Source organism: Microcaecilia unicolor, chromosome 7 (assembly GCF_901765095.1).
Source record: "Microcaecilia unicolor chromosome 7, aMicUni1.1, whole genome shotgun sequence".
Lineage (NCBI taxonomy): Eukaryota > Metazoa > Chordata > Amphibia > Gymnophiona > Siphonopidae > Microcaecilia > Microcaecilia unicolor.
Window position 1 is genome coordinate 186,942,372 of NC_044037.1, and position 18,845 is coordinate 186,961,216.

The 18,845-nt window shown below is 41.3% G+C and overlaps 1 protein-coding gene across 1 annotated transcript in view; it reads right to left on the reverse strand.

Moving 5' to 3' along the window:
- The window catches only part of ATIC (5-aminoimidazole-4-carboxamide ribonucleotide formyltransferase/IMP cyclohydrolase), a 117,097-nt gene that overhangs the window by 97,109 nt on the left and 1,143 nt on the right, over nt 1-18,845 (reverse strand). Inside the window, exons 2-3 of the mRNA XM_030209952.1 lie at nt 12,840-12,966; nt 7,205-7,281 (exon numbers count right to left, since the gene is read on the reverse strand). Of these exons, the coding sequence (XP_030065812.1) occupies nt 7,205-7,281; nt 12,840-12,966 (204 nt within the window). The remainder of the gene's footprint in view (nt 1-7,204; nt 7,282-12,839; nt 12,967-18,845) is intronic.

Sequence of the window (18,845 nt, forward strand, 5' to 3'; positions counted from 1 at the left end):
TACGTTGGAAGGTCGAGTGACCACGTCGTTGATTGAGAGGGTTAAATCTGCAGAATTGAAAGCTGGGAAAATCAAAAAGATTTTTCCACATGTTTCTAGAAAAACTCAATTGGCAAGGAAGGCATTCCTAGCATTGAAGGATCAGGTTCTGGCATTAGGGGCATCTTATGATTTCCCTGTGTTATGTTACACTTCATGGAACTCAATATATTCTTTACAATTCTACACATCTGGGGAAGTTTATGCAGGAACCTAACAATCCCCCTGTATACTAAGCCGTGCTAATGGCTGCTGTGAACTAATGCCCACTCTCTTTAAATGGGCTGTGTCAGTATTTCCGCGCAGCTTAGTAAACGGTGGGGGGGGGGGGGGGGGGGGTGTAAGGGAGTAGTTTAATTTGGTTATTTTGGGATAAATAGAGTTCTATAGAACAGTTCAGTCTCAATAGTTAAAACTTTTTCTTATAATTTCTTGGGTCTTTTTTCCTTTTTTTTTTTTTAAATCCCCTTTTCTCTCTCATGACATGGCTGCTTTACACTTCAGTGATCTGGAGGCAGTGCATGCAAATCTCTCTCATGAATATCCAGTGTGGATATCCTGAAAACCTGACTGGCTGGGGTGCCTCCAGGACCAGGTTTGGGAACCACTGGTGTAACGCATTCTATACTGCCCTGAGCTCTAAGCGATATACTGACCACAGAGATTCCTGCTCTATCCAGGTGTCCTGTGCCAGATGGAACTTGGAATGAGCTCCCCAACCAGACTTGCTGGCGTCCATTGTCATCACCTCCCATTTTGTTATCAGAAAGGGAGCTCCAACAAATTCCTAGGTGACAACCACCACTGCATATTCTGTTTAGTAACCAGCATCCAAGGAAAATGAAGGTTGCACTTCTGTGACACCGGAGACCAGCAGCTGAGAAGAGATTCCTGTAATGGCTGCATATGAGCCACTGCCCATGGCACCATCATTGACCCCAAAACCTGGACACACCTGCCTTCACTTAGAAGATGAATCTGCTGAACTAGCTTTGACATCCTGCGCTCCCTGAGTAAGATCCTCTCCCGTGCTGTGTTGAATAGAACACCCAGATACTCCAGCATCTGTAAAGGAGTTAGTCTGCTCTTCTCAAAATTCATCACCCAACCCAACTGCTGAAAAGAGACAACTTTGTCCATCCCTGCCATGTGTCACATTGTCGAATAGGACAATACACGAATGAGCCAGTCGTTGAGATATGGGTAAATTCTGATTCCCTGGCAGCGAAGGATGGACACCACCACCACAAGCTTGGTAAATGTTCTTGGAGCCATGGCATGACTAAAGGGCAAAGCCCTGAACCGGAAGTGACGGCCCAGCATCACAAAACATAGAAACCTCTAATGCTGTGGCCATATGGGTATATGCATGTACACTTCCTTTATATCGAGGGAGGTGAGAAATTCTCCCGCTTGAACCAAGGCTATGACTGCTCTTAGTGTCTCCATTTATTTATTTTTATTTATTTTATTGCATTTGTATCCCACATTTTCCCACCTATTTGCGGGCTCAGTGTGGCTTACAATACATTGTATTAATGGAAGTACAATTTGTTATAAATCGATTGTGGTTACATTGTTATGCATTGAATTTAAAACAGAGTCTACGTATCGTTAAGAGAATAGTACAATAGAGCAAAACAATGGAACAAAGGAAGAACAACGGATACTGATAGGACTATAGAACAATAGCGCGAAAAACTTTCGGGTATAGCATTTTACCTGTAGATTAAGGTTTAAGTATGTTAAGATGAGAGTACAGATGAGAATGTGTTGATGTATTACTGATAGTGTGCTTAGACTTCATGCGTTTTGATCCTTTCGATAGATATTTTCGAAGAGATGAGTCTTCAATAGTTTGCGGAAGTCGGTTAGCTCGTTGGTCGTCTTCAGGTTACGTGGAAGATTGTTCCAAAATTGCGTGCTCATATAAGAAAAGGTTGATGCGTGCATCACTTTGTATTTTATGCCTTTGCAATTAGGGAAGTGGAGGTTCAGGAAAGTTTGGGATGATCTTTTAGCGTTTCTGGGTGGGAGATCTATTAAATCAGACATGTAGGCTGGGGCTTCACCATGAATGATTTTGTGGACTAGTGTGCATACTTTAAAAGTGATGCGTTCCTTGAGTGGGAGCCAGTGTAGCTTCTCTCGTAAGGGTTTTGCGCTTTCGTATTTTGGTTTCCCAAAAATGAGTCTGGCAGCTGTGTTCTGGGCTGTTTGAAGTTTCTTCAGTATTTGCTCTTTACAACCTGCGTATAATGAGTTGCAGTAATCCAAATGGCTAAGTACGAGTGATTGCACTAGGCTGCGGAAGACGGATCTTGGGAAGAATTTTCAGTCTCCACATGCTGTAAAATATCTTTTTGGTTGTTTTGTTTGCGTGATTTTCGAGTGTTAGGTGGCGGTCAATAGTGACTCCAAGGATTTTTAAAGTTTCAGAAATTGGAAGATTTAGTTTTGGTGTGTTTATAGCGGTGAATTCATTCGTGTTGTATTGGGAGGTAAGTATCAGGCATTGAGTTTTTTCTGCATTCAGTTTCAAACGGAATGCATCTGCCCATGAGAAAGTGAGACACTGGGAGGCAGAAGTTTAGACCTCTGAGATTTAAGACTAGATGAAAGGTGCCTTCCTTCTTTTTGACAGTTAAGTACAAAAAGTATCTGCCTTGTCCCCGTTTGGCCTGGGGAACTAGAGTGCTAGTACGGAATCTACAGTGACTTGAATATCGACCAAACTGGTTCACTTTTGATAAGGAGACTTCAAGAAGAAACGAGTGACCGGGTGGGAGAACTCCAACTTGGAACCTTCTATAAAAATATCCAGAGCCCACTGGTCTGACGTGATTTTGGCCCACTCCTCCCCAAACTCAAAATGTCCTCCCACCGGAGAAAGAAAAGAATGGACCAGCCTAATATCACTGTCTAGCTCTGGAGGCACTGGGCGCTGTAGACAACTGAGAGAACTTCTTGTCTGCACAAAAGGAAGACTGGCATGCCCGAAAGCAGAACTTCTAACAATTCTGTTGACAACCAGGCAGGTACCATCTGCTGCCTCGAAATTGAGACAGAGAGCCCCCCCCCCCCCCCCCCCCCGAAGACAGACGACCAGAGGCTTTCAGCTTATCCCCTGGCAACCGCTGTGGCTTAGTATCCCTCATCTCTTTCACCAAGTTACTGAGATATTTTCCAAATAGCCACTTGCCCCAAAAGGGAAGCTTAATTAGACATAAAACTTTGACACTGCATCCGCTACCCAATGCTGCAACCAGAGTTGCTGACATGCTGTGACAGCCAACGAAATACTGCAGGCTGCAGCCCGCAGCATGTCAAATATCATCCGCCAAGTAGACCAACCCCACTTCCAGCTGGCCGTTATTAACCCTGTCTTGTGTTGCTGACTGCTAATGCACTTCAGGTGTGGTCCTGCCATGAACGAGCTGCACACTGTCTCTTGAAGGCCAAAAGAGGCTACTACAAAGGCTTGTTCAGTGAGCCTTCTAGTTTCCTATCCTGTAGGTCCTTTTAGGGCAATATCCTCTTCTACCAGCAAGGTGGTCTTCTTAATCACCACTGTATCCAGGGAATTCACCCTGGGAAGCTGTAGTTTAATCTTTCTCCACCAAACTAATGGGTAGAGGTGAGCTCCTCTTTATGAAACAACCTAAAAGTACTTTGAAAATATCCCCCTCAGTTAACGGCTCCTTCAATGATGGCTCGTCCGAATAGACAGAGACCACTTCAGATAAGGAGGGAGAAGCAGAGAGCTTTATCTGTTCACTTCTGGAGGTCTAAACAAGATCTTTTAGGAGCCAAAGGAGCAGTGTTGCGAGAAACTGAAGCACCTTGCAGGAACTCTGCAGAACATAGAGATCAGAATTCAGCTGAATGCTATGATGGGCCCAGAGGCTGTAAAATGGCATCTGCGCATGATCAGACAAGAGGTTGTTCCTCACTGCCATTCTACAACAACAAGGCACCCGTTCTCGCACTCTACTGCATTAAACTGAGCACTAGCCATGTCAGCGAGTCCCAAGACCCCAGCATAATAGGATGCTGTACCAAATCTGAAGACGTGTTGCTGCCAAATGATTCCCCGACGCTGGCCGGTAAAATCCACAATGAGAAAACTAACTGCCTCCACGGGAGTTGCCATTCACCTTGACTGGCATAAATGCAGCACACTGCAGTCCCACGCAGTGTGTCAGGATCTGTCCCCTGCACCCGAAACAGTTCAGAGTCAAACTTAACTTCCCCCCCCCCCCCCCCCCCAAGCTCACAGCCTCCACAATTCTTACCAGAGATGAGAAAGGCTCAGGACTAATACTCTACCCCATGCTCTCCAGCAAACCTCCCCCCCCCCCTTTTTTTTTTCAAAAGGTTGTTGTGCCGGAAAAGGAAAGCGCCAAAGGAAATAGAAGAGAGGGTGAAGGGAGGGAAGAGGTAACGTCCCAGGGCACCAGGATCAGGGATCTGAAGACCTCCAGACTCAAGCCACCCACAAGGCTCAACTGGGGACCAGAAACAATTTATTCAGAACCAGAGGCTGAAAAGTGTGTCCATCCACCTGCTGGAGACAGAAAATACTGAGAAGCTGGACTGGATGCGGAGGGAGAGAGATATGTCTTAGCTCAGTTTTCAGTTCTCTAGTTCCACCTGCTGGTTGATGGACACAGCTATCCTATAGATAATGGGAAGCTATGTAATGGAACAGGGGGTTAGATAAGGACACAAAGAGGGGCAATGATGAAAAGGGAGAGGGAGAGATAGGGACACAGAGGGCAGATGAACCGGGGGGGGGGGGGGGGGGGGGAGGAGTATAGGGACACAATGGAGATGCTGGAAAAGGGGCAAGATAGGGACAGGTAGAAAGAAGTATTTTATTTTTAATTTACTGATCTGTAGTCCTTTGTTTCATATTTGTTGAGGGTCTATTTGTGCGTGTTACCAAGGTGCGGTATTCTGCTAGTATGTAGTTTCTGTATATTTTATGTTCTCATCTATAGAAGTCCTATCTATTCTGTTTCCTCACTATGCATTGGTGTTTCAGGGCCCAATGTAATATTTACACTGCTGCCTTGTCATAGATAAGGTTGTTGCTCTCTGAATCCTGGGAGTTAGTGTTGTTATGTTATAGTAAGGTTCTAAAAGTGGTTTTTGCACAAGTTTGTGCATAGTGTTTTGCAATGGAGAGAATGAGAGTTGGTCTTACCGAGTGTTTTAGAAGGTTTTGAAGGATTGGATGTATGTTGAGATGGTTGTCATTAAAGTAGAATTCTGTCTGATCAGGTTTAAATTATGAGACACTGCTTCTTGAGGAGTCTTCAAATACAGCTGAATTATTTCCATAGATGTGTGTGTTGGTTATAAAATCGAGTTTAAAATATGTAACGTCACCCGTAACATAAATCCATTTTTATATTCACATGAAGGCATTGCTCGTTAATAAAAGTATCTAGCAGCCTTTCCCCAGGTCTCAATCTTTCACCATTGTGTCAGGTTTATACCCTAAATGCACCATGAGAAAAACCTCACTCATTAATTCTTTGGGAAGGACCATTCTAGGCATCTCTGCTTCCAGGAAAGAAAAAACTACTACTACTACTACTAATGATCATTACTATAGCGCTACTAGATTTACAAAGCGTTGTACACATTATATGCAGGTACTTCTCTGTCCCTAAAGGGTTCACAATCTAAGTTTTTGTACCTGGGGCAATGGAGGGTAAAGTGACTTGCCCAAAGTCACAAGAAGCTGCAGTGGGAATCAAACCCAGGTCACCAGGATCAAAGCTTGCTACACAAACCATTAGGCCACTCCTCCTAGCTGATGTCTACGCCACACAACTGATAGCACTACTGGTCCCGCCCTCTTCTGACATGGACTTCGTGTTTTCAAGGAGCAGAACCAGCAAAGCCATGACCGGCATAACCCAGACAATGGCTCTGCATGTGAAGCTGTGCAGCTGGACTGGGGGGGAAGAAAGAGCCCAACCACAGAAGTTTGCCCAGGGCCCCACAGGTGGTTAAAGCAGCCCTGGCTGTTTTAAAAGCAGAAATAAATTTGAATTCAACATCCTTGAAAAGCCAGCAGGCCAAGAAGAGATATGGCAGTTATTAAATATATAGTGTGCACAGGCAATGTACCAAAAAAAAAAAAAATTATAATTAGCACAGGGAGATGTTAAAGTCCGTTTAAGGTCACAGAACGTAAAGCACAACGATGACCTGGAGCATCTTATGCTACCATACTGCAGAATATCTAAGTCTTAACATAGCATAACAGTGTATCTGTATACTGCTACAACTACAAAGTTCTAAGTGGGTCACAATTTCCACTGAGAAACCAGGACAATCTCCTAGGAATTACAATACTCAAATCACAAAAAAAAAATAACTCTAGTTATTAGACAAAACAAAACTTCTTGAAAAAGATAAAGTTTTAAGATTCCTCCTAAATAAAGCATAGGAGTCAGATTGTGTGAAACACAATGAGAATTCTTGCCATAGTTTAGGGGCTTGATAAGTGAACAACAGTTTATGAATTTTGGCTGAAGGAATGCTAAAAGGAGAATTGTTTATGGTTCTTTGAGATCTAAGTGAAGATGTGAACTGAAGATATCCAATGTATAAGCTGCAATAGCTCCATCTAAAAATACAAGCAAACTTGCCTCTATTGGCAACCAGTGTAATTTTATAAAATACCCCAAGATCGTGTCTGATTTATTTTAAAGAAAAAAAAAATTAAACACACCACTGTGTTCTGTATTGTCTGAAGCTTTCTTAATTTATACTTTGCACTTCCCAGAAAAATCAAATTACAATAATCTGGCTTCAACAATATTGATTGGACTAGAAGTCTGAATTTGCCAATTTCAAAAAAGTCTCTCTCGTGTTTCAGTTTTCTTAATAAGAAAAAACAAGCCTTTAGCTACAGCACTGATATGAGTACTTTCAACACAGACCCCTAAAATTTTGATTACGGAGTAAAAAAAAAAGTGTATTTAGTTTGTTTGATCTGAACATGGTCTAATAAAGGATCAGGGTTATTGGATAACAGCAATAATTTTGTCTTCTCTGGATTTAACTTAAGCTTGTAATTCAACAATTCTCAACTAACAGAGTAGCCTGACTTATGGTCCGGTAAGTCCAGTCTGCTGTCACTTACCAGCATGTACCGCAGGATGCAGTGTTTTTACACGTCCTCCCAACATTTCAGGAAATCCAGACAATTCTGACACATCTCTAAACACAAAAGTAAAATAAAATGAATCAAGAATAGAAAATGTTAATTGACAGCTGCACTCTGAATCATATGCAAAATTAGTTAATACTCTCTTCTAAGTCACATACCCCCAAATCAGAACATCTGAATACAAGGTTTTTAATGTATCAGAATGCAGATGAAACAGCTGACACACAACCATCAAAGGAGCAGAATTCTTTGTGAAGCATGCGCCTAAATGTTTCAGATAACGAAATTTGGAATGATTTGTAAGAACTAAACCGAGGTTAACAGAATCAGGTCAATAAGCGGCAAAAGAGCAGCTGCCTTCAGGCTGGCAAGACCCCTACCATGAAATGTGTGTCAAACTGCAAACTGGAGGAGTGAAGGAATTGCATAATGGTTAGTGCAGTGACCCGAGAACCAGGGTGTTACTTAACATAGCACTGCCCCAGGTATAAAAAGATTGTGAGCCCACTAGGGACAAAAAAAACCATACCTGTATATAATATTTAAACCGCTTTGATTATAACCACAAAAAGGCGATATATCAAATACATACCCCCTTTCCCTTTCTCTAGTTCTCAGGATATCCCTAATGAATATTCATGGCTCCTCTCACTGCGAAGAAACAGAAGGAATTGTTGGCGCTGAAGTCACACCTCAGAGCTCTCAAAGCACAATTTGGAGCAGTCTATCCAGCTAGGCTCTGGGTCACCTACACCAACCACACCCATAATTTTGAGACCCCTGAGGCTCTTAAAACATTTCTCCATGATAATGGCTAAGCAACTTCCTAGACCTCTTAACTTGATTAGTCTCTTTTGATTGGCAACGCATCACTCCATTCATCGCTGTGAGCACCACCATGAGCAAAGTCCAATGATCCTTCCTTCCCTCCTCGATTTCTCTTCGGGTAGCAGGAATGTTCAACTACTGGACTATTCCTAAAAAGCAGCAGTATAGGATAGAATACAACAGGTGCTGAGCATTGAGGAACCCCTGACATATGCGCATATTTTCTTGTGGCCCTCAACATTTTATTCTGCTGTGACGGATGGTGAGAGGTGTCTTTTCTTCATCACAACTGCGATTCAGGACATTCCTAGGAATCGTAAATCATTACATCATCTTAATGTACATATGTGGTGGGTTTTACTATGTCTTATTTATAAATATGAAGCCATTACCTATGAAAAATCTGATAGATATCGGAGATTAAAACAGACACATGGTCCGCCATGATTTCATTCTTAGAACCTTAAGCATTTTCTTTATCCTTTTGTCCCGCCTCCCACCACCGGCTCTGGCACAGACCGTATAAGTCTGCCCAGCACTATCCCCGCCTCCCGCCACCGGCTCTGCCACCAAATCTCAGCTAAGCTCTTTAGGATCCATTCCGTCTGAACAGGATTCCTTTATGTTTATCCCACGCGTGCTTGAATTCTGTTATCGTTTTCATTTCCACCACCTCCCGCGGGAGGGCATTCCAAGCATCCACTACTCTCTCCATGAAAAAATACTTCCTGACATTTTTCTTGAGTCTGCCCCCCTTCAATCTCATTTCATGCCCTCTCGTTCTACCTCCTTCGCATCTCCGGAAAAGGTTCGTTTGCGGATTAATACTTTTCAAATATTTGAACGTCTGTATCATATCAGCCTTTTCTCCTTTCTTCCAGAGTATACATGTTCAGATCAATCCAGAGACTTGTGGGTTATGTCCCTCTACCAGCAGGTGGAGATAGAGAGAATTTCAGAGGTTTACTATATGTGGTCATGTGCAGACACCTTAACTTCAGTATTCGCTTATTTTCTCTATCTCCACCTGCTGGTAGAGGGACATAACCCACAAGTCTCTGGATTGATCTGTGGGACGCTATGGAAATGCTAGTTCCTCATCTAGGGCATATAGATTCACTACTGAACATTAATCCACAACACATTTTCCCCTAAAAAGCCAAGAAAAAAGCTGCAGGTATAGAAGAAGCAATAATCTTCCTCTTTACAGAAGAGAAATTCTAATAAATATTGTAAATGGAATACCTAACATAAATAAACTTGCACTATTGCAGTGATTCAGGACAGGAGAATTAGTTAATCTTCTGGCACTCTCCACGGATTGCTAAAGGCTACGAGATTTTAACTTGTAATAACTTAAATCAACAGACTAAGTGATTCAGCACAGCAGAATTTATTTATTAATTTAGCTAATCTTCTGGCAGTCTCCATGGATTGCCAAAGGCTATGAGATTTTGCCATGTAATAACTTACATCAACAGATTATACTGGTAAGAAAAAAAACTTTTTTTTTACATTTTCTTTTAATAAGAGCTAGGGATGTGCAATTCATTAGCACGCCTTAAAACATTTTGGGGACATAAGGGGCCGTTGTGCCAGACTGCATGTACTAATTCCATCAGCACGCACTAAGGGGTCCTTTTAATGGTTTAAGTTTTATCGTGCTTAATATACCACGTTTCGTAGAAAAAGGCAAAACTGTGTATAAATTAAAATCAATTAATAAAGAGAAAGGAAAGGAACTACATCCAAAACATGGAACAAACAGCAAATAAGAACAAAAAAGTAATAGAGGTGCGCTGTATACCTATGGGCTGCATGGCACTTAACACACACTAAATCCGTTAGGGCTCCTTTACTAAGGTGCCATAAGTGTTAATAAAAGAGGATCTTAGTGCAAGGTGGTAAGTGAATTTAACATAATCAGTTTTAAATACAGTGAATGAGTGAAATGAACTGAAATAAATAATGAAGGCTGAAAACCCCCAGTGCTTTGCCTTGTGCATCCATTATAGCAATACTCAGCAAGGTTTCCACTTAACTCCAGGGTCATGCTATTTGTGAAAGACAAAACTCACACAACAAATCAGAGGCACAAGACTAATTTAGCCTGCCCATTTTCCCTTTCAACAATATCTTAGACACTAATAGGGAGAGTGGAGGATAATCTCCCATGTTTTCTTGATTGCTGTTTCTATTTCCACTAGAAATAGTGTTAGCATTTCTACAAAATGCCCCATGTTACCTGAACAACTGAGTAGTAGGGAAGGGATGTAGGCCAACCAAACGAATCTCAAGATGTGCACAGTAAAAGTTTATTGAAAGCCCAGATACAATGGATTTGACACAGTCCATGTTTTGACAATGAACTTAACTGCCTCAGGAGTAAAGTATAAAATGTGTTAAGAAAAAGCAAACCAAAAAACACTTCATACGTGTCAACCAAGCTGACAATACAGAAAAAAACAAAAGGTTGAAGCAGAGAAAGTATTTATACTGGAGTACTGTTTTTGCAGATGAAGTTAAATTTAGTTTTGTTTTCAGAAAGTGGAAGAAGCAGCTGATTGACAGCTTGGTGGACACGTATGAAGCATTTTTTGGTTTGATTTTTCTTAACACTTTGAATAAGATGAATATCTATAACAGATACTTGACGCCTGAGGCAGGCAAGTTCATTGCTGAAACACAGACCATGTCAAGTCCACTGTATCTGGTTTTTCAATAAATTCTTACTGAAATCAACCTCTCGAGATTTGTTTGGTTGGTTGGCCTACATCCCTTCCCTACTACTTTAGTTGCTCTTGCTTCTTCGTAGGGGATTTCTCCATGACAGTGAGTGTGCCCAGAACTGTCTCAACTCCCTTAGGTCATCTGTTCTATTGGTAAAAAGTATTAGGTTATGAGTTACATGTCAACAGGTTTACAACATGAATCACAAGAAACAAACAATAGATACTTATTGGTTAAGATTATATTCAGCTTCTATCAGCATTCTAAAGGGGTTCAAGGGCAAAGGTCAGACAGCTGCAATACTAAGTCGGTAAAGATCCTCACCATATTAGGAACAAGAAACTCTTAAGCAATAAGCATGTTTATTTTCAGCCTACATCTGCATTCTAAAATATGCAAGTTCCAAGGGTACATAATTTTCAGTTCACCCGGTCTTGCTAAAACATGCGTGTTCTTAGTGACACTGGTCAACATCAATATGAACAGAGCATTCATTACTTAAGCAAGCTTAAACTGTCAACTGAGCAATGTCGGCAAACTCTAACTAGGTTAAATGCATCTGTCTTGCTCTGTCTTCAAATTATCTTGATTTTCACATTTTAAATGCTTAACTCTTGATATTCCCCTCTAAGCTGGGGGAGGGTTCCTATTATTTTCATAATACATCCTTAAAATCATCACTAGGAGTGGGGAAGGGAGACACCCTCAATAAGGGAAAAAGATTCTGCACTTGCCAGCAACATCTTTGCTTCCTGAATTCTGACATGGTGACCAGTTCCCAAATTTGCAAGTTGGCTGTGCTAAACTTACACGTTATCAGGTAAACAGTCCATGGGTGTCAACCATGTGTGTCAACTTGGATTCATTTGCCAAGACCATCCCCCCATTCCAAATTTTAGATCATTTCCTATACATTTACTAATCTGCACTAGTAAATGGATGTAGTGCAACCCAATGCAGGCCTTTCTTGTGCGCTAAGACCATTTTCAACACAGCCATAAAGCACAAAAATGCCTAATTTGTTGAGTTTCTGGCCACACACTAATGTTAGCATTAGCACGCACCTATTTAAACAAAAGTAACATGGGAGCACTTACTGCCTCCTATTTAGGAGGTACTAAGGGCTTCTGCATTATGGATGCGCTAAACAGCTAGTGTGACAGTAATGTAAGCACATTAGCTGAATAGTGCCTCCATGCCCATTCTATGCCCCTGCAAAGAAAAAGCGAGGTCCAATGGAGGGCTGCAATTGTTACACAGAACACTGGAGGTCTTCTGGAAACAGAAGGAAGATTTTACTCCTGCATCAAAAGTGTTTCTTTAGTGTGATACCTAGACTGGACTACTGCTTTCTTGAGTTGGCCGGCTTGAGGGGCTGGATTCTGGATCCTGGACTCTAATCGTTTTATGCGACTCGTGATGCAGGGCTTTTGTGCTGAAACCCAGCTGTGTCGAGTCCGTTGTTTCCAACATTTCACAATATTTAATGACCTTTTTAACTACTTCTATCAATACACTGACTCCCTCCTTTGGACCTCACTTTTTCTTCACTGTTTCACTCACCCGTGAGGCATTTGTTTCTCCTTATTTTGCCTTCATTCTACACCCCTGACATGCCCCTCCCAAAAAAATAAATATCACACACTTTACGCAAATGGCAAAACTAACGCAGAACGCTTTAGTGCCTCCTGCATTAGGCTATTTTTCCTGGCTAAAAAGGCTCTTTAGTAAATTATTTTACAACAGAAAGCAAAGCAATGGCTGTGGATAGGGAAGAAAATAATGCAAAAGCCTTTATTTCTTTTCTAGGATGGTAGAGCAGGAAAAGTTAATGAAGCCAAGCCACCAAAGGGAAGCACCTTCAAGAGAAAAGGCTGGGAGAAAGGTAACAAGGCAAGCCACTGGCATTTCTCCCGATATGTATGTTCATCTTTTAAAGTTAGGAGACAACCAGGAATAAATGCATTAGCTTTCATTTATCTACTGCTGCCTTTTCTTTTGCAGTTACTGAATCATGACTGTGTGGGAACTGCCCCCACCTCCCATCTACCTGACAGTGAGGCCTGCATCACGCAGCGCTTTTGCTGTTCCTCCAGAGGCGACGAGAGACAAACCAAGCGAACTCAGGCGCTTTGCAAATTCTATCAGGCCAGTCTTGTCAGACACACTAAATAAAGCTGAAACAGAAAAAAATAAATAAAGTGTTTTTGCTTAAGGGCTCTTTCCCTTTATTAAGTATAAGCATACAAGAAAAACCAAAGAGAGGTGGCGAGATCAGGCATATGAATGAATTTTCTAGTGCTTTAAAACCTTTTCAGCTGGGTAAATTCCAGACCAACTTGACCCCAAATAGTCCACTAAGAAGAGAGTTATTTTGCCTCTGAATGAACTGAATCACTGCATAAGCTCTTTTGTACCATGATGTTGGAAAGCACTAACCCTGATCATCCCTTAGAACATCTTTAATTTTTCATACATGCATGACAAGGCAAAATGGTAATACCACAAAATGAAAAATAAAAGTATGTAAAATACGCCCTTTAGTAATAAGCTTTCAGATTGAGAGAACAATTTTTCATTCAGACTGCAGCCATGCATGCAGTCAGTTGGCAGGGAGCTATGCATGGCATGCAGTAATATTCACTGGGGGGAGGGGGGGAGGGATTTATGGCACTCCAAACCCCACCCCAAAAAAACCCTTCCAAGCACAGTCATACTACTGTAAACTTACTACTGGCCTCTTTTCCCCCAAGAGTACAAGCTCAGGAGACCCATACTGCACCAAGGGATTCAAGGTGGATTCACCACGCTCACGTCTCAGTGCTACAGGCTCCATTACTGGAATGGAGACTTGTGCTTTCGTGACATGGGTTAGACTGCTTAGATTTCCATGCCATGCCTCACCTGAAATGGCATGGACAGAAACTGCAAGGGCTGATACCGAGTGCAGTGGGACCAGAGATTCTGAGAAGAGACCAAGCAAGTGCATGCTCATAGGTAAGGATGGGCTGTCATTTGCGACAATATGCCATTCTTAAAATGTGTAAACAGAGCACGCTTTTTTGAATGATGGTTCACACATGAAGGCACTATCAAGAAAACAGTGTGCCTTCTTTACACATTCTGTGCACTTAACAACATTCATTCTGGCAGAAAGAAAAAAAATAAATGGAAAAAAAAGGGGCATATTTAGCTGCCCATTCCTGGTTACAGGTGCTACCTACTGCACAGAACCCAGAAGCAGGACCAATTGTGATAGGAGTGTACTACAAACTACCAGGTCAGGATGAACAGACAGATATAGAAATGTTATCAAAATTTAGGGCAAAATGGTAGAGACGAACAAAATTACAAAACATATTCAAAAGAGACAAAGTCAACATGGATTTAGTGAAGGGAAATCTTGCCTCACCAATCTATTACATTTCTTTGAATGTGTGAACAAATATATTTATTTGTTGCGTATCCCACATTTTCCCACCTTTTTACAGACTCAATGTGGCTTACATTATGCCGTAATGGCGATCGCCATTTCCGGAAAGAGAAATACAAAGTTGTATTACATTTAAAGTTCATAAATGTTAAAATAAATTATAAAGTAAGTTACAGGTATAGAGAGTTCGATTTTGCTTGATTCTGGTAGAGTTTTGATGTCAGGTCATTTATGAAGGATCATTATGGTATGTCTTTTTGAACAGGCTAGTCTTTAGTAATTTCCGAAAGGCTGCCAGGTCGTGCGTTGTTTTTATGGCATTTGGTAGTGCATTCCAAAGTTGCGTGCTGATGTAGGAGAAGCTAGATGAAAATACAGATTTATATTTAAGTCCTTTACAACTGGGGTAACGGAGCTTCAAGAATGTACGTGATGATCTTTTTGAGTTCCTGCTTGGTAAGTCTATGAGGTCTGACATCTATACCGGGGCCTCGCCCTGAATAATTTTATGAACCAGAGTACAGATCTTGAACGTAATTTGCTCTTTTAGTGGGAGCCAGTGCAGTTTTTCTCTTAGGGGTTTGGCGCTTTCATATTTCGCTTTTCCAAATGTAAGTTTGGCTGCAGTGTTTTGGATATGGATAAAGGTGAGCCAGTTGATATTGTGTATCTGGATTTTCAAAAGACATTTGGCGAAATACCTCACATGAAAGACTCCAGAGGAAATTGGAGAGCTATGGGATAGGAGGTAGTATTCTACTGCAGATTAAAAACTGGTTAAAAGATAGAAAACAGAGAGTAGGGTTAAATGGTCAGTATGCTCAATGGAGAAGGGTAGATAGCAGGGTTCCCCAGGGGTCTGTGCTGGGACCGTTGCTTTTTAACATATTTATAAATGATCTAGAGATGGGAGTAACTAGTGAGGTAATTAAATTTGCTGGTGACACAAAGTGTTTCAAAGTTGTTAAATTGCAAGAGGATTGTGAAAAATTACAAGAGGACTTTATAAGACTGGGAAATTGGTCATCCAAATGGCAGATGATGTTTAATGTGAGCAAGTGCAAAGTGATATATGTGGGAAAGAGGAACCCGAACTATAGCTAGGCAAGGTTCCACATCAGGAGTCAGACCAGGAAAGGAATCTAGGCATCATTGTTGATGATATGTTGAAACCTTCTGCTCAGAAGTAGCAAGTTTACTGCTAGAAATGTAGACTAGCAATTAGGTTTGGCAACTAGCACCAGCTTTACTAAACAGCACTTATCTGATCCTGGGTTTTACTCCATCACAAGTCCTTGATTTTATAGCATAGTCCCAGTCTCCTGGTTCTTTAGACCTGCCAAATCTCCAACATTAAGTGGAATACTCCCCTTCTAGAGACCAATCTCCTGCACAAAATCAGGAATCTCCTACGGGAACATGGGAGTCATTGCTTAGCTTTTTCTCTGCCTGCACTTGACCACAAATTAATTCAAATCTCACAGCTTACACTTTGCACTGTGGGATTTACATGCAGGAAGTGTCAGCTGTGAGATCTGAAGTTGTTCAGGGTCACAAAATAAAATGTTCCCAAGTTGGGGGAAGGGTTGAAAGCAGTGCATGGGCAGAATGGAGCCAGGTGTGAGCTGGGCTGGGAGGCAGAGTCCAAATCTCACACTGAAAAATGCTCCCACTTGGGTTTTTATCTATATCAGAAATACCAGTTACTGACAGTGCTATTTTTGATTGTTTTTTGGATTTAGCTCACACCTTTTGCAGCATCCTTGAGTGATCAAGGCATAGAACAAGGTATACAATGATTTAAAAGCCACCTTTTAAAAACTCTAAACTCCTATTGTTCTTTTCTGATTTATTTGCAGCATTTGTATCCCACATTTTCCCACCTATTTGCAGGCTCAATGTGGCTTACATTATGCCGTAATGGCGATCGCCATTCCGGAATGAGAAATACAGAATATTATTACATTTAAAGTACAGAAAATATAAAATAAGTTATAAGAAGTAGATATATATAGTTCAATTAATTGATTGATTTTAAACGTCGATATTATCACATTGGAAGTACTTATATGATTCACAAGTTAAACTGAACTGTTGAAACACAATATAATCATTGCTTTCATTAAAAAGCTTACAAAATTTTAAAATACTGTGCACAGAACATTATGGGCCCCAAGTAAATGCATGCCGACTATCACTTAGTAGAGGGGCATCCATTTTTTTTTAAACAGTAGACCACAAGATCAGAAATCAATGTAAGTATTATCCATATGAATACTTTAGCCCATTGCAGCACATGAATCTCTTCTGCAACTGTGATTGTCCACCAAACTTTTTGTTTGTTTTTTTGCTAAAAATCTCAAGCTTGCAAACTGTGGCCCACAGGCCGGATGCAGGACACCCCTGTTTAGTACACGAGCTCCCAAGTGTCAGAATGTTGCAAGCATGTGAGTATGTGTGTGTGAAGGGCACTGCACAAAACCACACATTTTTAACAAAAGCAGTTCTTGTAGTTAGATAGCTGTTAACTTTGTTACATGTTATCAAAGCAATGTCAAAATAAGGTGAAGACTACTGTCTAATAAAGCCTCTATATTTTTTGTCTAAATATTAAACGTCTGATTAATATGATAGTTGCACTAATAAAAGAACAGTCTATATCCTAAATTTCATTCACAATCCTCTTCCATTTCATTTTCTGAACTGTCTTTAACTACAATCTGATGGTAGAAGTCTCTGTGAGCGTCAGGAACGTACGTCTTAACTAAACTCTGGACGTATTTCATCTCGGCCACCTTTAGTGGAACAGGTCCAGAATACGTAGGGATTGTTGGGTTCGAGGGCTGTTCTCGTTTCTTCAAAAGCATGAAACATGATGTCAAAAGCACCTGCCAATGATGTTCTGGCTTGAACTGGCTCCCCAGATTGTAAAAGAAAGCACAAACCTCAATGAAGGATGATCATGGAGATTGCTTAACAATTTAAGGGGCCCTTTTACAAAGGTGCGGTAGGCTCTACACACGCACCAAAACAAGACTACCACCAGGCTAGCACCACCACCCCCACCCCCCCGGCGGTAATTTTGGATTTGGCGCGCACCCCCACAGCCAGGACAATTTTTTTTTAAATTTCCTACTATGTACAGCATTTCCTGTGTTAATCAGTAGTTGGTGCGCGCTAAGTCACTGCTCGTGTAGCGCGTAAGCCCTTACCACTAGATCAATGGGTGGCGTTAAGGACTCAGGCCGTAAATAGGCGCACGCTGGTTTCTATTTTAACCACAGGCCCTTTTCCTGGCCCACTGAAAAAAAGCCGTTTTCCCCAGATGTGGTAAAAACTGGCCCGGCGCACACCAAAACCATACGCCCACACTACCACAGGCCATTTTTTGCTGTAGCTTAGAAAAAGGATCCCTGCGCACTAAAAACACGCGCCACGTTACCACAGGCCACTTTTTGCCATGGCTTAGAAAAGGGACCCCTTAATTTGGCCAAGCACCTGTGAAACTTTTTAGGCTGAAATTTATTGTGTGCTATATAAAACTATATTACATCACACTATAAAAATATTGAAAATTTCACATCCATGTCATGTTTATTGCACATCACAAAAGCAGTACTGGACAACTTATTTGTGCAAGAACCTGTTAGATCCACTCACCTTAAACAGCCAGCTACAACTTCTTGGTTTCCAATTTTCATTTTGGAGTCAACGCTATTGAAAGAATTTCTTGCTTACTTTGGTCATTTAAACCATTCATACAGCAGAACTTGCAGCCACAATCAGGGCCAGCACACTGCTGTGGTATTATGTGTCCTTTTCCCAGTGTGTTTTTTCCAGCAAAAAAGGTGCCAGTACTCAAATGCTAGGCCACTCTTCAGGAGTGGGGTGATCACTGAGGGACCCATCCCATAATAGCCAGGCCCCCTGCAACCAGTCACAGAATCTATGACAAGACAGAATTGGTGTGTAAAGCCTGAGCTCTATCATTAAAACTTGGGGTTCATGGGTCAATTTTAGCAGACAATGGAAAAGGTGCCAGTACTCAGTACCTCCAAGTAACCCCTCAAAAAAAGCCCTGCCTTTTCCATTCACAAATTCCTCTCCCCTAGTACGTTTAGTTTTTGTTACAATTAATTTCCAGTTGCTGTCATCGTGCTTTCGTTTTTTAATATTTTGACAGGATATTTGACATTTTCACTTTTGGTCCCCATGTTTGAAAGCATAAAGGATTGCTTTGCCTCATAGTGCTTAATGATCAGCTAGGCTACAACGCATGCATAATAAAGCATGGGCCCAAACACAGTAAACTATCACTACAAATTACTTAAATTGACCTAAATTAGCTCTTTAAAAATTTATTACATAAGTATTTAGGAAACAGAAGGAGTGGACTATTGGTTGGCACCATAGCCTGAGAACCACTGCAGTTCCTTGCGACTCTGGGAAAGTCACTTAACCCTCTATTGCCCCAGGTACAAAATAAGTATCTGTATATAAAATACAAACTTCTTTGATTGTAGCCACAGAAAGGCGGTATATCATCCTCTTTCCTTTTCTGCATGCAAAGTGATTTAACACATTAGTGCCCAATGTTCCCATAATAAGTGCCCATATGGGAAC